This window comes from Curcuma longa, chromosome 21, assembly GCF_044706935.1.
Source record: "Curcuma longa cultivar G26 ecotype Majalengka, Jawa Barat chromosome 21, ITB_CL_G26_1.1, whole genome shotgun sequence".
Lineage (NCBI taxonomy): Eukaryota > Viridiplantae > Streptophyta > Magnoliopsida > Zingiberales > Zingiberaceae > Curcuma > Curcuma longa.
Window position 1 is genome coordinate 1104874 of NC_133881.1, and position 22502 is coordinate 1127375.

General features: G+C 37.9%; 4 protein-coding genes across 4 annotated transcripts; all 4 read right to left on the reverse strand.

Moving 5' to 3' along the window:
* Positions 1–268: 268 nt before the first annotated feature.
* On the reverse strand, positions 269–3037 carry LOC141814140 (putative inactive heme oxygenase 2, chloroplastic). The gene is made up of 4 exons (XM_074702101.1): positions 2606–3037; positions 1387–1607; positions 727–834; positions 269–639 (listed from the first exon to the last, which is right to left on the reverse strand). Exons 1-4 carry the CDS (start codon positions 3030–3032, stop codon positions 547–549), a joined length of 849 nt encoding a protein of 282 aa, XP_074558202.1. The 5' UTR covers positions 3033–3037; the 3' UTR covers positions 269–546.
* Positions 3038–3431: 394 nt separating this feature from the next.
* LOC141814452 (UDP-glucuronate:xylan alpha-glucuronosyltransferase 2-like) lies at positions 3432–5496 on the reverse strand. Its single transcript, XM_074702411.1, has 3 exons — positions 5290–5496; positions 4478–5054; positions 3432–4381 (listed from the first exon to the last, which is right to left on the reverse strand). Exons 1-3 carry the CDS (start codon positions 5488–5490, stop codon positions 3432–3434), a joined length of 1728 nt encoding a protein of 575 aa, XP_074558512.1. The 5' UTR covers positions 5491–5496.
* Positions 5497–6779: 1283 nt separating this feature from the next.
* Positions 6780–17128, reverse strand: LOC141814719 (glycoprotein 3-alpha-L-fucosyltransferase A-like). The gene is made up of 7 exons (XM_074702663.1): positions 16772–17128; positions 14517–14677; positions 12517–12758; positions 9905–10009; positions 9012–9168; positions 7435–7662; positions 6780–7153 (listed from the first exon to the last, which is right to left on the reverse strand). Exons 1-7 carry the CDS (start codon positions 17126–17128, stop codon positions 6898–6900), a joined length of 1506 nt encoding a protein of 501 aa, XP_074558764.1. The 3' UTR covers positions 6780–6897.
* A 1061-nt stretch (positions 17129–18189) lies between these two features.
* Positions 18190–22258, reverse strand: LOC141815287 (cold-regulated protein 27-like). Its single transcript, XM_074703221.1, has 5 exons — positions 22080–22258; positions 20622–20741; positions 20218–20443; positions 18721–18836; positions 18190–18617 (listed from the first exon to the last, which is right to left on the reverse strand). The coding sequence occupies exons 1-5, from the start codon at positions 22143–22145 to the stop codon at positions 18450–18452; spliced, it is 696 nt and encodes a 231-aa protein (XP_074559322.1). The 5' UTR covers positions 22146–22258; the 3' UTR covers positions 18190–18449.
* Positions 22259–22502: the final 244 nt, after the last annotated feature.

Sequence of the window (22502 nt, forward strand, 5' to 3'; positions counted from 1 at the left end):
GCATTAGTGTTGAACCAACTTTGTGTGAAAAAAGTACAATAAAAGGGATATTAACTATAGTGATAAATGCAATATCATTAACTGATTAACTAGTAGTCTTTCATGGCGAGCAAAGTCCATATACAACACACAAGCACGCGCAAAAAGTGATATTTAAACCAACAGCAAATGGACCCGAGCAGTCTGCCAAGATTAAAGAATCCAAGAAGTCCCTTCAATGCAAGCACTTGCTATTGCATGATAATGCTGGGGGTGTAAGTTGTGGAAGTAAAAATAAAAACAGAATGGTAAGAGGCAGAAAGCCAGTGATTTCATCTCACACAACTCTTTAAGTGATTAAAGAAAGAACTCATCTACAAAGAGCATGGTGACCTGGCAAATTAGAGAAGATATATCACAGACTTTAGACAGCTTGGTTTCCAAGTACCGTTTAAGGTACAAAATATCATGAACTGGCCCAATTAATTTGGCCAATGAGCTCTCTCCCAGAGTAATGCTAAGTACCCTAAAAACTGAAAGTCGAAGGAAGTGGAGTACAAAACCCAGTTACAAAATTATCAAGCGCACTATTTGCCCCAGATACCGGAATGACTTGGCTGCCTCCTTCAGGCATGTATTTTTTTCCTCTCGAGTCCAATGCTGCAGAGATGAATTATAAAAAAAATCAATCATTATCAAAAGACGTTTGATTTTTCTTATCAACATTTCTAGTCTTGTAACTTATACCTCTCCTAGCTTATTGAGATTGTCTCTCACATCTTTCAAAGACTTATTAGCATCACTGTCCCATTTGTAGAACTCAAGTTCGCTTCCTTCCAAGAGCATGCTGCTGACCTAGCATGCAGTAGAAAAAAATTGAAATTATCAGAGATATGATGCTTCATGATCTTCTGATTTCATAATGATCTATGTAGAATACACATCTTAACCATATTCATTGAGAATATCATGTAGGAATAGAAAAGACCAAGGACTAAAAACAAGAAAAGATACATGTTCTTTGGCATAAAACAATCATATACACTCACACCGTGTTAGTACCATGAATCTTATTCTTACAAGGTTTCATAACTAATATATTCAAAGGTGCTCACAAAGTTAAAACTGGTAATACATAAGCAGATTCATGGGAAGCTTTTATGTTTATATCTATGTAGCATAAACTGCATGTTCAAAAACTATAATTTGCGGTTCTAAACTCAATCTATAAAGTTAATAAGTTTACATAATCAACAGAGTGAGATGATTTTCCTGTCAGTACGATCAACGAATCCAAATACACAAATGGAAAATATAAATTTCATGCAAAGTTAAATGTGACTAATTAACAAATGGATTATCATTGTTCTTACAAGAAACAATGTGCAAGACAAAATGTTTGTTTACCTTTTTACCTATCTCCTGACCACCAGTTATATGAGCAAAATAGATATTGTAGAAATGACAAAGAAATGAAGGCACATTATTTTCAGCCAGCTGGCTAAGATACTTGGCATAAGTAGTTCCAGGGTTACTTGGTTGTGGAATAATCTCCCTTTTGCTGAGCCATTCTAAGTCTTTGGAAAGATTAGAAGCCCGCTCAAGACCAGTTTTTCTAAAATAAACCTCTGCAAAAACATAACTAGAAATCAGTAAATTTCTTGCTAAAATCCAAATTCAAGACACTTGATGAACCCACAACTGAATTAATTTTTCTTTTATGTGCATGTAAGTGTCTCCCGAATATCCCACAAAATTCCACATTTTTTTTAATCCCAAAATAAAATTCTTAGTTCTTTACCCAATCAGATGCTTTTGACCATAGTATTTTGCATCAACTAATGGGCATGAAAAAAAAAACATAGCTATAATGAAAGTCGGATATGAAGTCACAGACCCAATTATGCCTGATATTAAATCAGTGTTTCAACTTGTAAAGGTTCGAAAGATAAACATGAAGGGCACTGTATGAATATTGTTAATGATTACGTTAACCATCAGGCTGTTTAGGATCATTTCCAAGCACTGCTAAGTGGCTTACTCCAAAATATCATAATTTAGAGGAATTGCGCTAGCAGTGCTTTGCAAATTGATTAATTTGTGATCTGTTATTCAATGTACAAATATAAGATGAGAATGCCAATCGAAATAAACATCTCAACTCAAAAAGTACACAAGGTGAAACTTGGAGTGAACTCTCTAAATCAGAACAAGCAATCAGGAATTGCCATTCGGTTCTTGCACGAAGATGCAGAATGGCACCAGCACAATAATTCCAGCTTCCTAAGTTGATGACCTAGTCAGCCTCGGCTAAGGAATGCGGTAGTCACCACACTGGCTGAATGAGGGAAAGTAGACGATAGGAACAATTCTGAGATGAGCTCAGGACCTTAAGATCTGAGATTATTTATTTCAAATGTGCAACGCATTTGATAAACTTTCAGTTAAATTTAATTTGATGTCTTGAGTTTGGACATACCTAGCTAAACTCTAGCTGATCTTAGATAATGAAAGTTCGACCTCGACAAGATTCTTGCAAGCTAGAGCACAAGTTTACAGCCATACTTTTGACAAGACAATAACAGCAGAATAATAATAATAATAAGCAGGGAATCGAAGTTCTCACTAGCGACATCGGTGGACTCATCCACAATCCGCTCGATGGTCTCGAACACCAGCTTGCTGTCCACCAAATATTTCAAGAAACCTTCCTTGGTCGGCTGCCAGGTTTCCTCACCGCCATCGCTGCTCTCTTCCTCCTGCTTCTCCTTGCCACCAGCGTCGTCGCGTAGTCTCATGGCGACGAACCTCATCTCCTGCACGATGCCCTCGGTCTCCCCGGGGAAAAGCCTGCGGTACCTCTTCCGTTTCTTCAATACCGGAGCCGTCGACGAAGGGAGACCAGTTACGGTAAAGGCAGGAGGAGGAGATGACGAGGACGGAATCTTGAAGCGATGGAGTTTAGGGTTCAAGGGAAGCAGATTGGGGGAACAGAGGGATCGCCATGCCCTAGAAGGGGATGAGGTTGAAGAAGGAAAGGAGGACGCGGACATCGACAGCAGCATTTTGAACTGTGCTACGGTTAATGCTAACACAGCAAGATATAATTTTTTGCGTTTTATCTAAAAAACGCCCTGATATATGAAATTTATCAAAATATACTTCCAATTAGTGTTACAAGAGGGTGCCCTAGCGCGACCACTCCGACGCTCAAGTCAAGAACAGCGGGAGGAAGAAGAAGATGAACAGTAGTGAATACCTGCTGAGGAGGGAGTGGTCGTTTTAAGGGAAGATGAGCGTGTATACCTGTCACGTCATCATTTAAGGAATATCCCATCACGATTAATGAGGTTAGGTGCTATTATTTACTCATACACAGTCCTAACAATGCGTAAAAAATTATTCTTGAAATTTTTTAAAATAAATAAACTTTTTTACGAAAAAATCACCCGTCAACACTCGACAAGTCTCACCGAATGATCAGACACATTGAGCCTCCAATGGCCGTCGATGAAGCCCATCAACTCGGCCTGCTTTCTGTCTTTCTCCAACTGCTCCTTTCTGGGCCCAGTCAGCCCGCAGAAGGCCCGAAGGCCCACCTCCATTTCGTCGTGTAGCTTCCACCACGTGGCGTGCGCGGCGTCGCTGGCGTACGCCCACCGTTCCGCCACGTTCCAGTTGCAGTCGTACTCCCGGTGGCACAGCCATGGCTTGATGCCGAGGTAGTGGATGGCGTAGAGCTCGCCGCCGGCGCCGGCGCCCATCAGGCGGTTCTTCGCCCTCGCCTCCGCCGTGGTGTTGGACCAGATGTTCTTCAGGAAGTTGACCCGCCGCGGCAGGCGGTGCCACCACACGAAGGCCTCGTTTAGGAACCCCTGGTCGCCGCCGTTGTACGACACCACGTCCGCCCGCGCAGCCATAAGCGCCGCGAAGGTGCACGCCGAGGGTTCTATTACCATCACGCCAGAGTTGAAGATGACGCCGTCGTTGCCGGCGGCCGACACCTGGGGGAAGCGGAAGAGGAGGTCGAGATTTCGGAGGACGAGGACGTCGGCGTCTACGAAGACGACCTTGCGGTACTCGGTTAGCTGCCACAGCCGGAGCTTACTGTAGTTGTATTCATTGTAGGAGCCCTTCTGCGCGCGGGGGTTGCGGATGCGCTCGATCTCGCGGAGCTGCCACCCGGCGGCGGTCAGCGCCACAAGCTTCTCGCCGGGGATGGAATTGTCGTGGAGCAGCACCAGGTCGCGGGCGGTGCCCGTCCTGATGATGCTGCGCGCAAGCGCGATGGCGCCGCACACGTACTGGTCGGAGGAGTGGATCACGGTGGCGTAGGCCTCGCGACGGTCGGCCACCTCCGGAAGGCCGACGAGCTTCGATATATCGAAAACCCTACCGCTCCCTGGAGAATTAAAGAAGAACAGTTGATCTGGGAAATTTTGATCTCAAAATGGCTTCAAATCGGATAGGCAAACAATCGAACAGTTGATCTGCTCACCCTTCACCCTCAGTGGCAACGCCAGATCGCAAGAGCCTACCGGCAGCGCCACTTTCTGCTCCAGTCTCCACGCCTCCACCTCGAACACCCACCAGTCACCTTCCCTCGCCACCACGTCGTCGCACCGGAACAGCTCCATCATCGGCCGGCACGCGCTCAGCAGCGCCAGCCTCACCGCCCCGCGTGCGTCCCGCCTCCCCCGCCGCGCCGCCATGCCCGCCGCCACCAGATGGACCTGCAGCCTGAACACGTCCCGCCGGATCCCCTCACACGGGAGCTTCGCCGCCACCAGATCAACCACGCCGTAGGAGGAGAAGTCAGGCATTGGGATCTCGGAGCACGAGGGTTCCTCGTTCTCCTCATCCTCGTCGATCCACTCGGGGAACAGGTCCTCCCACCGTAAGTTGCTGGAGACGCGCTCGAACGTGACGGGAATCCGCCGGCCGACGAGGAGTCCCCTGTTGGAGGCTTCAGCTACGCCGATGTTGACCAAGGCGACCTCAGTGTTGGCGGGCAAGGATTTGAGGAAGCTTGGGATCCTCTCCATGGCGTTTCTCTCCTTCTCTGCACCTGGACCCTGCAGGTAGCTCTCAAATCAGCCCTTAATTTATAAATATTATCAATTGGACCCTTAATTTAAGTTTCCTTTCTCAATCCGCTCCTTCTTCCACTTATTTAGTAAACTCAAAATAACAGTAATGATTCAGAAACAGAGCACTCTGCTCGCGTTTCCTTCTCCATGGAACAATGGGAATTAATGGAGATGCCCCTTCAATTTGGATAGCGAAACAGACCATTCTTACTCACCTTACCTTCTTCAAGAGGCAGTTGCGCAAGGAGCAGTGGATGATCTCGTCGGCATTGCTCCTCTGCTCGCGGAGCGACGGCGGCGGCGGCGAGTGGAGCAGCAGCAGCAGCAAATAGGCGGAGAGGAAGAAGCTGATGAAGGCGAGGTTGATCCTGATGACCAGGGGCTTTGTGGCCACTGCTTTCACCATGAAGGAAGAGCCCATGCTGTTTGCTGCTTCTGCTTCTTCCTCCCTGTGAGTGTGTATATATATTGGCTATTTCTTCATCACTCTGTCTATATTGCCATGGAAGAAGCAACAGATTCATTTTTCTGCCGAATTTTATTTTATTTATTCACACATTTTTGATCCAACTAACATAATATTTAATACTGTTTGGTAAGTATAGAGCATTAGAGCTAGCTTGGATTATTTGCAGAACACAAATGGAAATGTTAAGGTGATTCATTTTGAGAACAACCAACTGGGAAAAAAATATTATGATGATTTTCTTTTTGTAAATGCCTTAAGAAAGGAAAAGAAAAGAGACCAAACTAACTTTCTTTTATCTTTACACAACTAAAGTGATTTAAAAAGGGGGAAAGATTTCTTTTCTTTAGTCATGTTGTTGCTGATTGTTGTCTTCGATTTTCTTGGTGATTATTTTATTTTATTTTTGGGAGTATGGTTTGCCAAATTGGGATGGAGTGATCAAGCTACAACCACAAGCATATATTTGCACACAAAACCAAACAACTCATGAGTCATGAACTACATTGGAGAAAAGAAAAGTAATTTGCATTAGAATTATAATTGTAATACTTGCTTCCATGTAAACATGTACATGATACTAACCCAGCTAAGAAATAAATGAAATCAACTGTTTTATTATCAACATAATTATATTTAATCTAACCGTTTAAGCTTATTGATGAGCCCATATTATAAACATAGCCATGAAGTATTAGATAGAGTTGCTGATGGATTATCCATGGTCAGAGGAGATTCTCCTGAGAGATCTGCTTTCTTGTCTCATGCTTCTTCCATCATCTTAAAAGTTAATTCTGTAATTCTTAAAATTTAAAATTAGAGTAAACCAATTAAATTATTTTCTCAAGACTAATTATAAAATATTAATCGATTATTGATCCACAAATCAAATATAACAACCGATTGATACTGCATTACTACTTGTGAAAAAAATTCAATTAATTTCATAACCAACCGAATTAATCAATGTTATATCGATTTAATATTTAAATTGCAAAATCGAACCAATTACATTTCTTGCGATAATTTCTTTTTGACATTTTGACAATGCTTCAACGTCATGAGAAAAATTTTGTTTTAGTAGTGGAAGAAGAAATCAAGGGGAAAATGAACATGCTTCTGCTGATAAAAACATAGCAATAGACAGTAATACAACACTCTTACAGTCTTTAAAGTTTTATGCTAGCAAATGGAAAATAAAATAAAATAAAATCTTCAGGACATGCTTCTCCGAGATTGCAAAATGAAAACAAATATGCACAACAAATCTTTGAACAATATCTTACAAAATTGGGTATAAATAATTCTTATGCCGAATAAAGTTGGAAGACTAGTCGAGATGAGAATTAGAAAAGACCTCTATCATACGAAAATAACTTCAAATTTTGCACAAGGATTGCTCTCTATGTGTTTCCTAAAATCATCATCACTGTCAAACTTAAAGCTGTACAATGCTTGCCTCTGTGTGAGACCGACCGGGTAAATTTTGTGGATCTTCAAGTCATCTCCTCCTCGAATACTTTTTGGTCTTTCATTCCTCCACACAGGAGTGTGATTCAGTGACTTAAACTTTGATAACACTGCAGATTCCATTCCTCCAAGAGTCAGCATCCCTGATCTGCCAATGACAAAAGAGATTGTGTCGAGATGTGGTTGATTGATAAAAGTAATTCACAAGCTAAAAGAAACTTAAGGGTGGGTGGTTCCAATGAGCAAGATATTCCGGCTAACACGGATCTGTAATGTGTGCAAGTTTACTCTTACATGAAAAACAAAAGTTCTAGGGCCTGAAATATTCTCCCTTAGCATAAGGGAGCAACCTTACTGATGTGCCAAGAAATGTGTAAAGAAATGACAGTAGAAAATCATTGATGAGTTAATAGCTAGATGATAAATAACCTTAGGAAGACGGATTCCATATGAAATCTTCCTCTTTCTCTCACATATAGATGGTACACAGTTCCTGACATGGTGATGCAGTTACATGGGCGTTTCTGGAACTTAGTAGTCATTTCTTCCTTGTCTCTGATCTTTGTTGCAAGAAAAATGCATAGACGGCATGACGAGTGAACTGCAGCCATGTCCACAAGTGCCTTGAAAGAATCAGACGGACCCTCGAGTTTCCAACTGAAAAACAAGACCATTGAAGAGGAGAGTGAAAATCCAAATAACTAGACTAAAAGGTACACCATTTCTCTTGAGAATGCTTCATACATCATGTAAACTAAGAAAGAAATTATAAATCTGCACAAATTCCCAAGGGATGAATATCCTATTTTGACATCCAATCTAGACGGCGTCATGGACAGCTTGAACAATGAATCATTCATAAGACTACAAGGTTTACTTGGATGGATAACAAAAGGGGAAAAGAAGAGAGAAAAATTAACAAAAATGTGGGTTATTCATGATATGTGCAATTTTATGATTTTGAATTTAAAAAAAAAAAATCTGTTTCTCACCTGATGAAGCTATTGCATATCATGGTTACTCTCATGCAACAAACAATTATGGAATTGGAGAGACAAGCAATGATGGGAAGGCCCAACGACAAAGGAACTCGATGAAATAACGCATCTTGGATGAAGATATTGCATGTTGCATGCAGACTTAACAGGAAAAATTTGTATCAAACAGGAGAGTCGTAGGCACCCGAAATGAAACATGAGAAATAATCAGGAACCAAAAAACTAAAAAGAGCTATTGCCATTTGGTTTTATATTCAGGGGGCATTCAGAAGCATGATTGTAGAGAGAAAAGAGAGAACAGCCACAGAAACCATATGGACAAAAAAGCTATGTACGGATAGGGGGAAAAACATTTTTATTTTTATTTTTTTTAAAGATAAACAGATAAAACACAGAACTTTCCATAGTGAAATCTTGTTACTATTTATTCTATCATTTCTATATCAAAGTTGAATTCCTTTCTATAATGTTAGAAAATTTATGATATTTGACATGCCAACCACCTTGCAATATAAGTCCAAAATTTATCATTTCTTCATTTAGACACCCATATATCTGTGTTTCATCTCATAAGATCAGACAACATGTCCAAAAGTAAAAACTCCCAATTTTCAGTTGCAAACTGTGGGACTAAAACATCCATGCAAAAAACTTATGACATTTATCATAAGAATACTTGTTGACAGAGATGAGCTCCTTGTATGACTTTTTTTTAACAATGAAGGATTCTTTGGAGTTTTCTGACCAAAAAGATGTTCTACGATTTCTTGAAAACCAATTGAAAGACTACATTGTTAAGGAATTCTATTGTTGAGCTATGGATCTTATACTGTCTTGGAACAAAATTTGTTGTGATAGCTACTACCAAACCTTACTCCAAAACTCATTAGAGATCACTTCATGCATTTGCTCAAATGAATTTAGTTTTACAACATTAAGAAACCAAATGAATTTCAAGTATCACCAAAGAAATGAGAGATATTGCAAATAATCAGTGCCGGTAAGTACCTTACTGACTTATTATATGCATTTAGATTTGTTGCAAGGAACTTCATGGTTTTAGCCACTGACTCGACATCATCAAGCTCTTTTATATGTAAAACAGAACTAGGAGAAGGTGCAAACTCCTGGATATTGGGGGCACCAACCACAACAGGAATAGCTCCTGCAAGTAAGTCAACATAAAGAAATATGGGTAAGAGGGAAAAAAAGAATTGTCATTCCTCCAGTTCAGCACTCTACAAAATTGATGAACAATGGATTGTCATTCTAATGCATATGTGGAAACAGGTCAAAATGTAAAGATGTTAATGAATGCCATGCCACATATTCAAGAAGTGTAGCACAAACAGCAAATAGTTATGAGTCCCAATTGTTTAGGGTCAGCTACATAAATCTTGTACTTCCATTGAACTCTATGTAGGATATAATGTATGCAATATCAATGGATGGCAAGTGGCAAGTGGTAAAGAAAAAAAAGAATCAAATGGTCAGTACCATACTAGCTACAGTGAGAATAGTATTTGGTTATGCGCGAAGGTTGATTGAGAGAAGAATTGCATTAGCAAAATCAATGTTCTCATTTATGGCAGTATTAGTTGTAAAAAAATAAAATAAAAAATGAAAATGAAGAACCAATAGAATCAGTGCAGTTCTTAGAAAAAAAATTCCTATACAAAGACATATAATTTATCTGTTGAAGTTAGACTTGCAAAACAACCATTGTGTTTCAGTAACTTATTTGCCACATCTATGTGTCAACAAAAGAATCCCACTTTAAACAAATAACAAAAATCCACATAGGATTAATCACCACAGAAGTCACAAATATTCACACAAATCTACATAAAAGTTAACACAAATAACTCATTGGAAAATTTTAAAGTAGAAAGTAACAATACCTGCAACAAGGGATTGAAAGAATTTTTCTGTAACATAGTCCTCCTCATTAGAGTTCTCAAATGCCAAACTAAATTTGTAGCGTTTCAATGCTTCAACCTTGTCCACTGTAAGAACAAAGAAGAAAATTTGCTTAATAAGGGAAAAAGAATGAAGGTATTAATTCAAGAACCAATTAACATCTTTCATCACAAAACCATCAAATTTAGATATATTCATAAAGAATTTAAAAGTGAAAGACTATTTGCCAAGATTATTTTTTCATCTTTCAAAGACAGATGAAATCTAATTTTCAAAATATGCTTGACCATCCTCAAGTATTACTCTATGACTACGGATTATGGAGATTACAGTATTTCCAATTTATCTTAAGTGGATTTATAATAAAACTATAAAGGCTCTCAAGATAATCTTCAGTTATTCTGGTTTTCATTTAGAAACAGCAGAGTAGCTTCACAATGATATGCATAAGCACAAGAAGAAAAAGAAGCTATGCACACATGATATGACCTCTCAGCTATTTAGGATTGAACCCATTGATCCTATCTTGTCATTGAACCAAATATAGAGGCTATCACTATAATATTCAGATCTTCTAAACAGTATACATTTACTAATTACTATCGAGAGTTACTGGCTATCTTTGTCTTGACAAACTAAGCACTCGCTCTACCTGCCCAATTGTCCTAGTTTACTCTCACAGTAACAGGATCACATATGTTATCATCTAGCATCACAACACTCCTATGTCTCTACTAGTGCCACATTCTTTGAAATTGTTTTTTTTTTCACTCTCAACTGTTATCCACCACTTTTCTTGCTCCTTCCACAACTTTGTCTTGCCTATTAGGTCAAAGTCCACCTCTACATGCTGCTCCACTGCAAGTGTGTTGTCAATGGAGGTAGCTTTCTGCATCAGATTGTCAGTGGGATCCCACTGGTGTTGGCTTCCCTTCATTTACAAACTATTTGTCATGGATACCTTCATCAACAGACATTGCTTTACCAATCATTTTTCTGAAAAAGTTAAGCAAATATCCCACTTCATAATCTCTCTCTATACAAATTTGAGCTCGCTTTCCCCAAGATTGCCATATCATTGTCTTTTATCATAATTTCAAATCGTGACAAGAAGCCCTTGTTGTTCCCCATTAGAATAATGTCTCATAAGAACATGAAAGCTTTTCTCTTCAGCACTAGTAGCTATGCATGTTCTATTCACTTGAAATCACCAGAAAATATCTTTCAGATGACAAAAATGATCATTACAAAGCACATTATGTTGCTGAAGAATATACCCAAACTAACAGAGTGGATTGCTTCAAGGCATTTTCACTTGTTGTCTCTCAATTCCACCAAAACTTCTATGGGTATAATCAATGCTGCCAATATTCTGGATTGATGTTGACAATGCATTGTTATATGTTATCTTGTTGAGATACATGTAGGGCAACCTTTTAAGTATATTGCACAAAGACAGCTATTATGCACACTCAAGGTGGCAATTCATGCCCTTAAACAAAGCCTTCAAGCATGGTAAACAAATTTTATTAGGAAAATAATGACATTACTTTTTTCTTAGAGTTGAGATTCTTTGCAGCATTGGAATCCTTATATCTGAAAAAGATCTTCAACAAGAGATAGACGCCACCTATATAAGGATTAAAAACAAAACCAGTACACTCCTACTTTTCCAACTTTGAAATAATAGATTACAGTCACAAGAAGGTGATGGTTTTGAAGATTGATCATGTAATTGAAGACTTGTGGGAAAACATTTATTTTATCTTCAAGGCCACAAGGTCAGATATCTTATTTGTTATTGGTGAGTTAAGTTAATCTATGCAAAAACCAAATGTGCATCACCGGGAGGTAGTGTTGAGAATTTTCCAATGAAATAGCAATGTGTCTCCAGAAAAAACTTACTTTATAAGATGGGCATCTGAATATTGAACCATTCTGCTATAAAAGCTATACCTGATCTGCTACCAATAGTTCTATTTTGGGATACTGCACTAAAGTTGCAAGTAAACCTAGCAAGATAGAGTGTTTTTTAGCTCCCTCTAGTCATGGCACACATAGCTTGTGCACTGTGGTTTAAGATTCTCTATGGCTCCACCAAATGATTTTGGATTTAGAATTTCCAAACCTGAACATGCAAACTGATATTGCAGGTATTATTTATATTACAAGAAATTTAATGTTTCATGGCCACAACAAAAAATTAAACTTAAACTGTGATTTCATTTCATCAGATGGTGAACTTCTTCTAAAGTAGAGACTGTTGATATCTTTACCAAACCTCTTTAATAGGCTTTATTTTTTCTGTTTTACATGACAAGCTAGACATGATTGATATTAGTTTCTCCAACTTGATCAGGATTCAGAAATGTTAGGATAATGCCTTTTCGCTTTTAGCCTACCATTGCTTAGCTATTCACAATTGTGTTTGGCTCATCTACATATGGTGAAATCAGGCTCTTCTATATATGGTGCAATCATCCAGCTGTAATTTATTCAGTTGCATGTTTTCTTTTGTTGTATAAGCCAGATCATTGTAATGCATGGCACCATAACATAAGCATTTCAGTAAATAGGAAGGTTCTTAACATACCATTTTCATCACGATTTTTATGACAAGCACCATAAGAATCAATCTGAATACCGAAATTTTCCAGCATTTCAAGAGCCTGTAGACGGAAATTACGAGCACCACAATTGGAAATAAAGGCAGCTGCATGGGCTTTCTCAGTTTTTGGATGCATAGGAGCCATGATATCATATTCTGCCCACGAGAAGTATCCGACTGGGACATCTGATGAAAGACTGGTAGTCATTAGAATGTCATAACCTCTCCTGAAATGAAAGAAAGAGTCTCAGTTTCAGATTGAAAGTACACACTAAAAATTAATGATTCATGCACTACTATTACCAAAGAGTGTTATTTAACAAGAATACACAGAATCCCCAAATGGTGAATCTACTTTATTTTTGCCCAAGCAATGCACCTTTTTTTTTTTTTTTGCATACTCAAATTACCCAATTTGGTGCACTACATCCATGTTTTACAATTACGTAGATGCCAAAAACATACTTGTCATGGAGAAAAAATTATAATAGTGGATTCGTGAGAATGAACATAAAATACTCCTTGATCATCAAATAACTACAAAATCATACTAGAAGTTTCCTCAAAATCTAGAGCATTTAGGTGTGTTTTAGTTGAACTGGGCCATCAATGGTTTTTGCCAAAAAAAAACCTTGATGACCTAAAACGTGCCATTTTGGCTTAAAAATATACTAGAGGATTCCTACAGTCTCTGGTTGAGCGTCTATATGATTGTTGATATGAAACAGGTCAGCAAGAAATTTTTGTTAAAAGCTCTTTAATGGTCTAGAACCTGTCATTTAACTAGAAACACAAACCAAAGGCTTCCTAGAAGTCTCAGGTCAAGTGTGCAACTGTTTTAGTAAATATCATATTCTTGGAGTCTCATATGGAATGTTCAGATGATTTTCTAGTTGGAAAAAAAATTCTATTGGTGAGTTGAAATGAGTCATCAAGAAATTTTTGCCACAAATTCTTTGATGGCTCAAATCATGTGATTTTGTCTAGAATATATTCCAAAAACTCCTGCATGATTCAAATCATGTCATTTTGCCAGAATATCATACCAAAAAGCTTCCTGGAAGTCTCAAGCAGAGCTTCCAAACATTTGTGAGTTGAAAGTGGAGTTGTTCCCAAAGATGACCCATTTCAACTAAAAAGAATGCCTAAACACCACACTTTCACAAGAAGCTTCTGGTACGATTTTCTAGCCATAGTAACATGATTATGGGACATCAAAGAGTTTACGACCACAACTCCTTCATAGGGCATTCCAACTAAAAAATAAATAATAATAATAATAATTGGCCTACCTCTAGTTCTCATGAATTCACTTGTATAAACTTTTTCCAAAATAATTTTGTCAATTATTGGAAAAGAGAGGGGGTTCAGTTCACCAAACCAGGGGTATTTTAAATATATGGGAAAAAGAAGGTGGGCTATTTCAGCATTCTGAGAGTAGGATTCATTCTTTGGGAAAAACTCAAAATCAGATGTGACCTTTGAGAAATCTGCCATAAATATACTCAACTTTTTGAGGAAATGGGAAACATTGATATCTATATCATTCTGCCAAAACTTTACAACAGTAGGTTGAAGAAGATTAGTTTTTATAAAAGGCAAAATACATTTAAAATTCATATTTATGAGTTATGACCGACCACAATTTCATACACCAACAATCTGTTTCTATATTTGAGAATCAAATAAAGGTTTTCCAAAGAATGTTACTAGTGATCAGACCCAGTATGAACAGTTGATACCAAGTGAAATATTATCATATGCTGGTGAAACTGATACCAAAAAAGAATTTAATATGGCACTACTGGTGGAGTAGAAAACATATTCTTCTGGAGGTGGAAGCCCAGGTTTCAGAACTACGATTGATATATGCATATGAAATTCAGAATAATCACCTCTACATTCTCAGATCAACCACAAAATACCTTTACATTTTAGCATCTCATGCAAATAGGAGACTAGCTGCATGAATTATGCTTACCCACCCTCGTGCCACTTCAATCTTGTTTTCCATATAGTACTTTGATGATTCCATCGACCGATGTACACTAGCTGTCGAGGGGTTTCGAGGTAAGTTAAATGTAGCATCAGGTGTCCGATCTAATACATGTCCAAATTTGCATCCAACAGAGCATGTACTCCAGTCCTGTAGATATGACAGGCAAAGATACTAATTCATACATACCAGAAAAACAAATATAAAAACAGAAAGCATACCTAGATACCATGCAACATTATAAAATGTTTAAGATTTCCATAAAACCAAGAAGGCTATTGGAGTTTGTTGAAGCTATGGTGCCGGATGCCAATAGTTAAACATGGATAACTTGGGTATATGGTGTGCTTACATTGCAGTGATGTTCCCAAACGAGTGGCTATCATTTTATGATGGATCAGACTCCATTTATGCCTTTCAATATGGAATTAGAGACAAAGATTGGCAAGTGTGTTTAAGCCATGATGAGTATGAGAGCACTAGTTGAAGTGGGCAAGCTCCACGTCCATTGTCTCAGATGGATAAGCATGATGGTTTACGATGTGAGTCAAGCACATATGTATGAATCGTGATGAACACACAAGGGAGTGAAACTGTGAACCATGACAAACATGAGGAGTGTGTTGAAGCCAAGTGCTACATACCTAAAGCCTTTAAGGACAAGTGTGGTCTTAATAAGTGCAGCGATCTAGGCTGTACTGACGGTGCCCCCCTCCCAAATGGCCAATCATTTTAGATGGAATGGGTTCCATCACATGCTCAACAAATTAAAAATAGAGAAAAACTTTTTCTTTTACTTTCAAAGAAGTAAATCTCAAAAACTTTTGACAAATTTTCAAAGATATTTTGCAAACTATTTAGAGAAAATTAATTATGATGACTTTTAGGATTCTGAAGGAAGCAAAAAGCAGTGCATTGATTATCACAATGATTTTGCTATGAAAAGACCTCTTTCCCTGTAATCAGAAACTATACTGTCTGTGATCAAGATCAATCCAATTGAACCCATATCATCTGATTTAACTATAACAGACTTCAAACAACATGCAAGTAACTTTTGGCAGTTCAAGTGCATAATGTTTCATTAAAGATAATAAATCTCTAAAAGAACTTCAAATATAGTGACACAATAATAATTCCTAATTTTTTATACAATTAATCAAACTTCTTTTTTGTCACTTTAGGATCTTCCTGCAAACAGTTGAGGATTTGGTTGCTCTTTTCATTGGTAAAGTCATAGAATTTTCATGCTCAGTATAATTTCTTTAGGGGAAATTTCAATCAATTTTCACCTTCCATCAGTATTTGATTTGTTTTCTCTCAATTAGCTCCGAATTACTAATGAGCCACTTGTTTGCATCCTTTTCTACTCACAAACAACAAATACAGCAAACACCCATGCTCAGTAGATTTTACACATTTTCCACTAGATGCCAAGGCTAGACACAAGCTTCTTGGAATGTTACCACATGTTAGTCAATTGGCAGGCCAATGGTCACAGGCGTGTCAATTTACTCTGCATTACTATTATTTCAATAATATTTAGTAGCAGTAAAATATCTAATCAAATTTTAGTTAAAGATGGAATAGGTTGTCATTTCCTACTGATTGCTGAAGTATCAGATCTTAGCATCTTTTCTATGAGCAACAGGAAGGGAGGAAGGAAATGATGTAATTCTGAGTAGCAGATTAAACAAATCTTTGCTGAAGCACCAGGAACAAAGGAAGAAACAAATACTTCATGCTTTAACTCTGAAACATTGGCTAGCAAAAGAATAGATCCATTTTAATCTGCTGTTAGCATGTTACAGTTGCATGATTAGATCTCATACTCACTTTGTTTTTTAAACTGTGAAGCATTTGACTTCGTAATACTTTTTGTTATCTCTTCTCCTTAATTCCTAAAAATGGTTATTGCATAGCTTCTAATGGCTCCAACACATTATTTGCTCGATCAAAGTTACTTTAAAAAAGGAGTATATGTTACATGTCATATAGGCTAGTGAACAAATGATGGATGAATAGTTTGCAACAAATCCTCTGGAGTAAAAGTGAACTGGATTGCTTGAGTATACCATCTCGGGCTTCTCTTATGGGTATTAAAAACATTTCTAGCAACCAACAAAGCACTTCTTGTTTCGAAAGTAAAGATTGTCACTATGTGACCTGAATCAAAAAATCGATCTTTCTGATAGCCTGAACAAGCAAATTTTAAAATAATTACAAAAAGTGACTCGAAAAAACCTGCTTTTCGCCACCAGAGACGATGATCGGATCGGTGGTGAAACTTCTTGCATACGGGATGGCATCCTCGCTCTCCAACCAATCCTCGCATCGCCCTTCGTCCCCTCCATCAGCAACCTCTTCTCGAAGGGAACCGTTCGAGGAAGGGAAGGACGATGCCAAGGAGTCCTCAAAGGCGGCGGTGGTGGAGGGGAACTGGAAGGTGGTGGTCCAGTGTTGGACCATGCCGGCGTTCTTGGCGATGTCGAGGCGGACGAGGAAGACAACTTCGGCGATGACGACGAGCCCCACGACGATGGGCAGTAGGTTCGGCCATCGCCGCCTCGGGGTCGACGCTGCTCCCATCGGATCTCTCATTCCCACAAGGAAGAAAAGTCAAAAGCAGATTAAAAAAAAATGAGGTTACTATAATGACTACCCTTGCCAGCTGTCATATTACTTTTTATTTTTTTAAAAAAAATCATGAGGAAAATTATCATTCCGCCTCCAAAACATAATTTAATTCTTTCATAATAGAAATTCTCCTTAATCTGCGTAATAATAAAATGATAATAATTAATTAATTTAGTATATTATTTATATTTTTTATTTATTCGTTTACTTTTTTTTATATTTAGCATAGTATATTCTTTGGTATATACCGCAGTAAAAATTAGAAAGTAGAATAATAAGTTGAAATGTTTTTTTAAAATCAAAATAGAACATCCGTTTAATAATTTAAAAATAAAAAAGTAACTTTATAAATTTTGTCCAATATTATTTAATTTAAATATTTTAATTTTTTAGTATTATATTCATAATAAATTAATTAAATATGAATTAAACATATAGATGCATATGTTACTAACATAGTTGTACTATAAATCAATTAAACTCCTATATAATTTTAATTTCTCACATAATAATGATCCTAATAAAGAAGATTACAACTACAGATAATATAAACTTGTATTTTCTACATGTCCCTGGGTTATGGTACCGCGGTAAAACATCTGAGTTGTCACCCAGACACCTACGGTTCAATCCCCAGTTAGAAATTTTTTTCCAAATGGAGATCGCAATCAAAGGATGTTTGACATCTAAATTGACCGCTACGTGTGCTTCCCGATTTACCCTGATGGCCGATGAAAAACTTTCGTGAAACCAGATCGATCACCCCAGAGATTGAATCAATGCGACTAACTGGGATTATCATTTTTTTTTTATCTTCTACATCAATTTATCAAAAAAAAAAAATTCTATTTCCTTCTTACTGAATAATTTAAATTGTTACACTCTACTAAAACATATAATTTCTTCAATGATTACGAGCTCAATGTGGAAATGTTATCATACTCCACAGGGCACAGTCATTAGTGGAGATATGTTTAGTTCCGCAGGCAAGAAACATAATTCTTTCGGATAAACCAAAACATGCATAAGTAGACAAGGATTTTTTCCCTATGGGAAAACAAAAAAAAAAGATCAGAAATTGAAACCAGACAATCTTCACTCAAACATGCACATCTGACTTCTTGATAACAGGGAAGCTTTCCGAATTGGAAGCTAAAAACTATCTCAGTATTGCTTTGATTCAACGCCTCCGAAAGTTGAATGAAACTATCTGAAAACCAGGAAGCAATATTACTTGTATACTGCTATGGTGTACACCATAAGCTTCATTTAGTGTGCTGAAAATTCAACTGTTAACCTCGTCGTCGTCGTCACGTAGCAGTTCTTTTGTGTCTGAAAGCAATGAGCTTGGAATAACTTCTGATGTTTGGCTACTACATTCTGAATTTGTTGAGAGCAGAGCATGGTTCCCATCAGAAATTGGCATAATTAACGGTTTCCTAGACGGAACAAACTGAAAAGTGAACAGATTGAAGACATCAGATGAAAGTTGGAAAACTTGAAAACATGTGTAACAATTTGGATGCACAAGTGATGAGTATGATGTTTGCCCATACTTGATCGTTGATTGAATCAGGAATCATTGCAGCCCCCAACTTCCTTTTCCCACCTATGATACTTGACCTTTTCTCAGATATAGGCCCATCATCCAAAAAATTTTGATCCGACACTTCTGCAAGATGAAGTTCAAGTTTGTCTTTCAAGTTACAGAGTTCAAGTACTTCATTGTGAGGTAAAAATAAATTCTGGACCAATAGAACTATAATGTTATATGGATGAGCATTATTGAAGAAAATGTAAAATGGCTGAGCCGCAAAATCAATGAGGTTGGGTAGAAAGAAGAGCAAGCTAAAGTGAAAATGTAAAACAGAACATTTCTCCATTTGAAAGTTGTGACTGCACACAGTGAAATTATAGAGGAGCCTGGGGAACTATCAATAAGTTGATCTGGCTATTGCTTATCCCATATAATATCCTCAGCTGGCTAATATTCACAAACAAGCTGAACAACAAGCAAATTCGGTAAGGAAAAGGTTTAGTTGGATCAATACACGTGTGGATCCTTCAATGGCTCACCAGGAAGTTGCATTACTTGTATTCCAGTTGTCTATATGAGAAACATGCTTGGCAAGTACTACCTATGGGTTGTTCACATGCTCCAGAACTTGGAGGTCATTATTGTTTGAAGAAGGACTATCTGCAAATCTAAAATGTCTTGTTGCCCTCCCTAAAAATTGTGATGCAAGCTTGATTTTACAAACTGCATAAAATGAGGAAGGATTCTACCTTCAATGACATGCATGATCCTCCACCCAAGTCTCACACAAATGCTCCTGCAAATGTAGGGGTGTGGAGGAAGTGCAGAAGTGTTTTAGTTATTTTTTGACATCCTTAGCAAATCATCGGCAGCAATAAGTTGGGTGAAATTTAAATGGTCTGGTAAATAAAGAGTATTGTTTTGGCCGAATGATATGGCTTGGATGATTAAAGTTTTTTAATTTCTTTTTTGCTAGCTTCTGTTTTATAGAGTCAATGTTTTCTTTCCTTTTTTGGTACTATGTTTGATGTGCTCTAATATGCTGGTCTCAGGGAGCTTCCTGTTTGCTTTTTTTCCTTTTTGAGAAAGAAAGATTGATAAAACATAAATATTTTATGAAATATTTTATATAGATGTTTTTGTATCGATAATAATCCTGTAACATTTTTGATAATTTAAGTTTCATTTTGAATCATACAAACATACATTACCTTCTGAAACATTTTATGAGTTTGAATGTGGTGATTGTGATCAGGCCAACAAACATCAGATAATTAGGATAAAACTAAAAATGGAACTAGTTATTGTCTCTAAATTGAAGCAAACTTCAAAAAAAAAAAAAAATGGAAAGAGAGACAGAGAAAGTTGATAGATGGCCATATATTAGATTAATAACTCAGAAATAAATAAAACTTCAAGACAAGCTAAGAAAAAGCATGGAGTAAGGTACCCATGAATTAGTTTAAAGTACCAGCATTGTTAGCAGCAAAATCATGACAACAGTTTTGCTTTATACCTGTTCCTTCTCCATAATGCCCCTCATTTGCTATATGAGGTGAAGGTTGAGTGAACTGAGAATTGCCAATCATATCTGATGATTCAAGATTCCTCTTTGTCACAACGCAAGGTGACCTAAAATGTCTAATCCAGGGATTTGCAGATAAAGTTATAGAACCAATCTCAAGCTGTGCATTCTTCTTGTCCTTATTGTAGACAAGGCTCTCCTTACATAATACCTTGAACTGCAGAGTTAAAAGGCTGTGCTTTATCAAAAAGATGGGCATTAAATAATACAAAATGGAAAGGGATTTTAGGTTCAATGCAAATGAAATTTTTTACAACCTGACCAGATTTCAGATCAGTTTCATTTTTTTCATATTGTCTATGTGTGTTCGTCCTTGATATCCAACCATAAAATACCTTAGAATTGTATTCCCCATTGTGTAGCTCATTAACAAAAGAAGACTCAATGGAATTCAGAAATAAAGTATGTTTTTCATCTGTCCATCCTTTTGATAGAGAATCCACCAACTGAGAGTCCTGAAAAGTAAGAGAGATGTCATTATGATATACTAAGAGGTGAAAAATGCCAGTCATCTTAGTTTTGAGACCTAGGTGTCGAAATTTTCATGAAGTCAAAGTTACCTTATCAAAAATGACAGATTGCTATATTTTGGTGGAACATGACAGACAAGCAAATAACTACAGGTCTTAACCAATAAGGTAGAGTGAGGACAGTTGGATTTGCACTAATGTTTTAACAGCCAATCACTATTTATCAGTGTGTTGGATGAGATAGGAAGGAGTCATCATCCAGAAGTTTTTCCAATAGATATTTTTACTTGAGAAAGGAAATCACCACACCTAAAAATGCACAAAAGCCACAACAATGATACGTCTTTTGTCCACTTGCTTTTGTATTAGCTTGCTTCTCCCACTATAACCCTGCACTCACACTCAGATAACAGGTATTCTCCTTATATTATATGGCATCCATTTGCTTGGTTCTCTAGCTTTCAGGATGGCAATCTAGATAACTAAATAATGAAGAAGAACTAGAAGTTGAATGTGCATTGCTCATACAGAACAGATTCACATCTATTAAAGATTCTCATCATATTCCAAAAGATGAAATTAAGGACACAATGAAAGAAATGGGCAAACAAGTATGATCAGATCAAGTTCTAGATATTCTGCCTTCCCAGTGTACTCATCCAGACACAGGTCATCTACACACCTCTCTGGACATGAACAGGAGATTTCCAACCAACAGGAGCTCCACAAAGATAAGGGTAGTAATACTAAAGGTTGCTACCTATAACACCGAGTAAACTTCTCCCCTTTACCTTCATGTTTGTCTAGAGGACCACCTTACCGGCCATGGACAGAACCACACCCGAACATCCTGCAGAATTTAGTAATTACCTTAGGCTTTTGGATGCATATATTAATAAAAGAACCCGCACTCAAACTTGAACTGATCGTAAGATGTCATCTATCTCTATGGAAGGAACCTAGCGATTGAGAAAACACAGATCGCCCTTTTCGTGCTATTAGGAGCACAAAGTTCTTGTAATAAGGCAATTCTTTTCTTCGCGGATCTTACAACTGCAGTGTTCTCAAAAAGTAGAAAAATCGTACCAGTATATTGCCAAAACCAAACAAAAAATAATCTTAAAAGGCCACCACAATCTTACAAATAAAAATCTTGACATCAAATTCTGTAAAAACATGTACACGCGAGAAAGAAGCAAGAGCAGACTTAAAAATTAACTTTTACCTAGGATCAAACGATCACCCAGATCGATCCAGACGTCAGGCAAACTTAAACCATGCTACGAATTGAAATGCACTGCAATGAGGGTAAGGATCACTTACCGTGCTAGGGCTTTCCATCTTCGATGTCTCTCCCGTATCCGGCCGATTGGAAGAACTCTCGCCCATGCGGTTAGCAATTCCTCCCCAGGCGCTCCTCGCCCTCACTCAAACGCGAAGAAATGGAAACAAAAATGCTTCCCAGAACTCTGCCGCTGTTGGATCGCCTCTTCCACGATGCAAGAGAGGCACCGATAGATCGAAACAAAGCGGCAGCGGAACACAAGATATTTGTGCCGCGGCGAGAGGTGGGCCCCGGTTTTTTGTCATGGGTGGCGCCGATCTGCCACGTGGAATGGCATACGTACTAACGTTACGTGCGCTCTGTGATCGCTCGGGGAGATATTTTTGAGGTCGCCAAAAGATCGGCTGCGCCGAGGACTGTCCCACTGAGGACCCCACCGTCCATTTCCAATCAACGGGCGG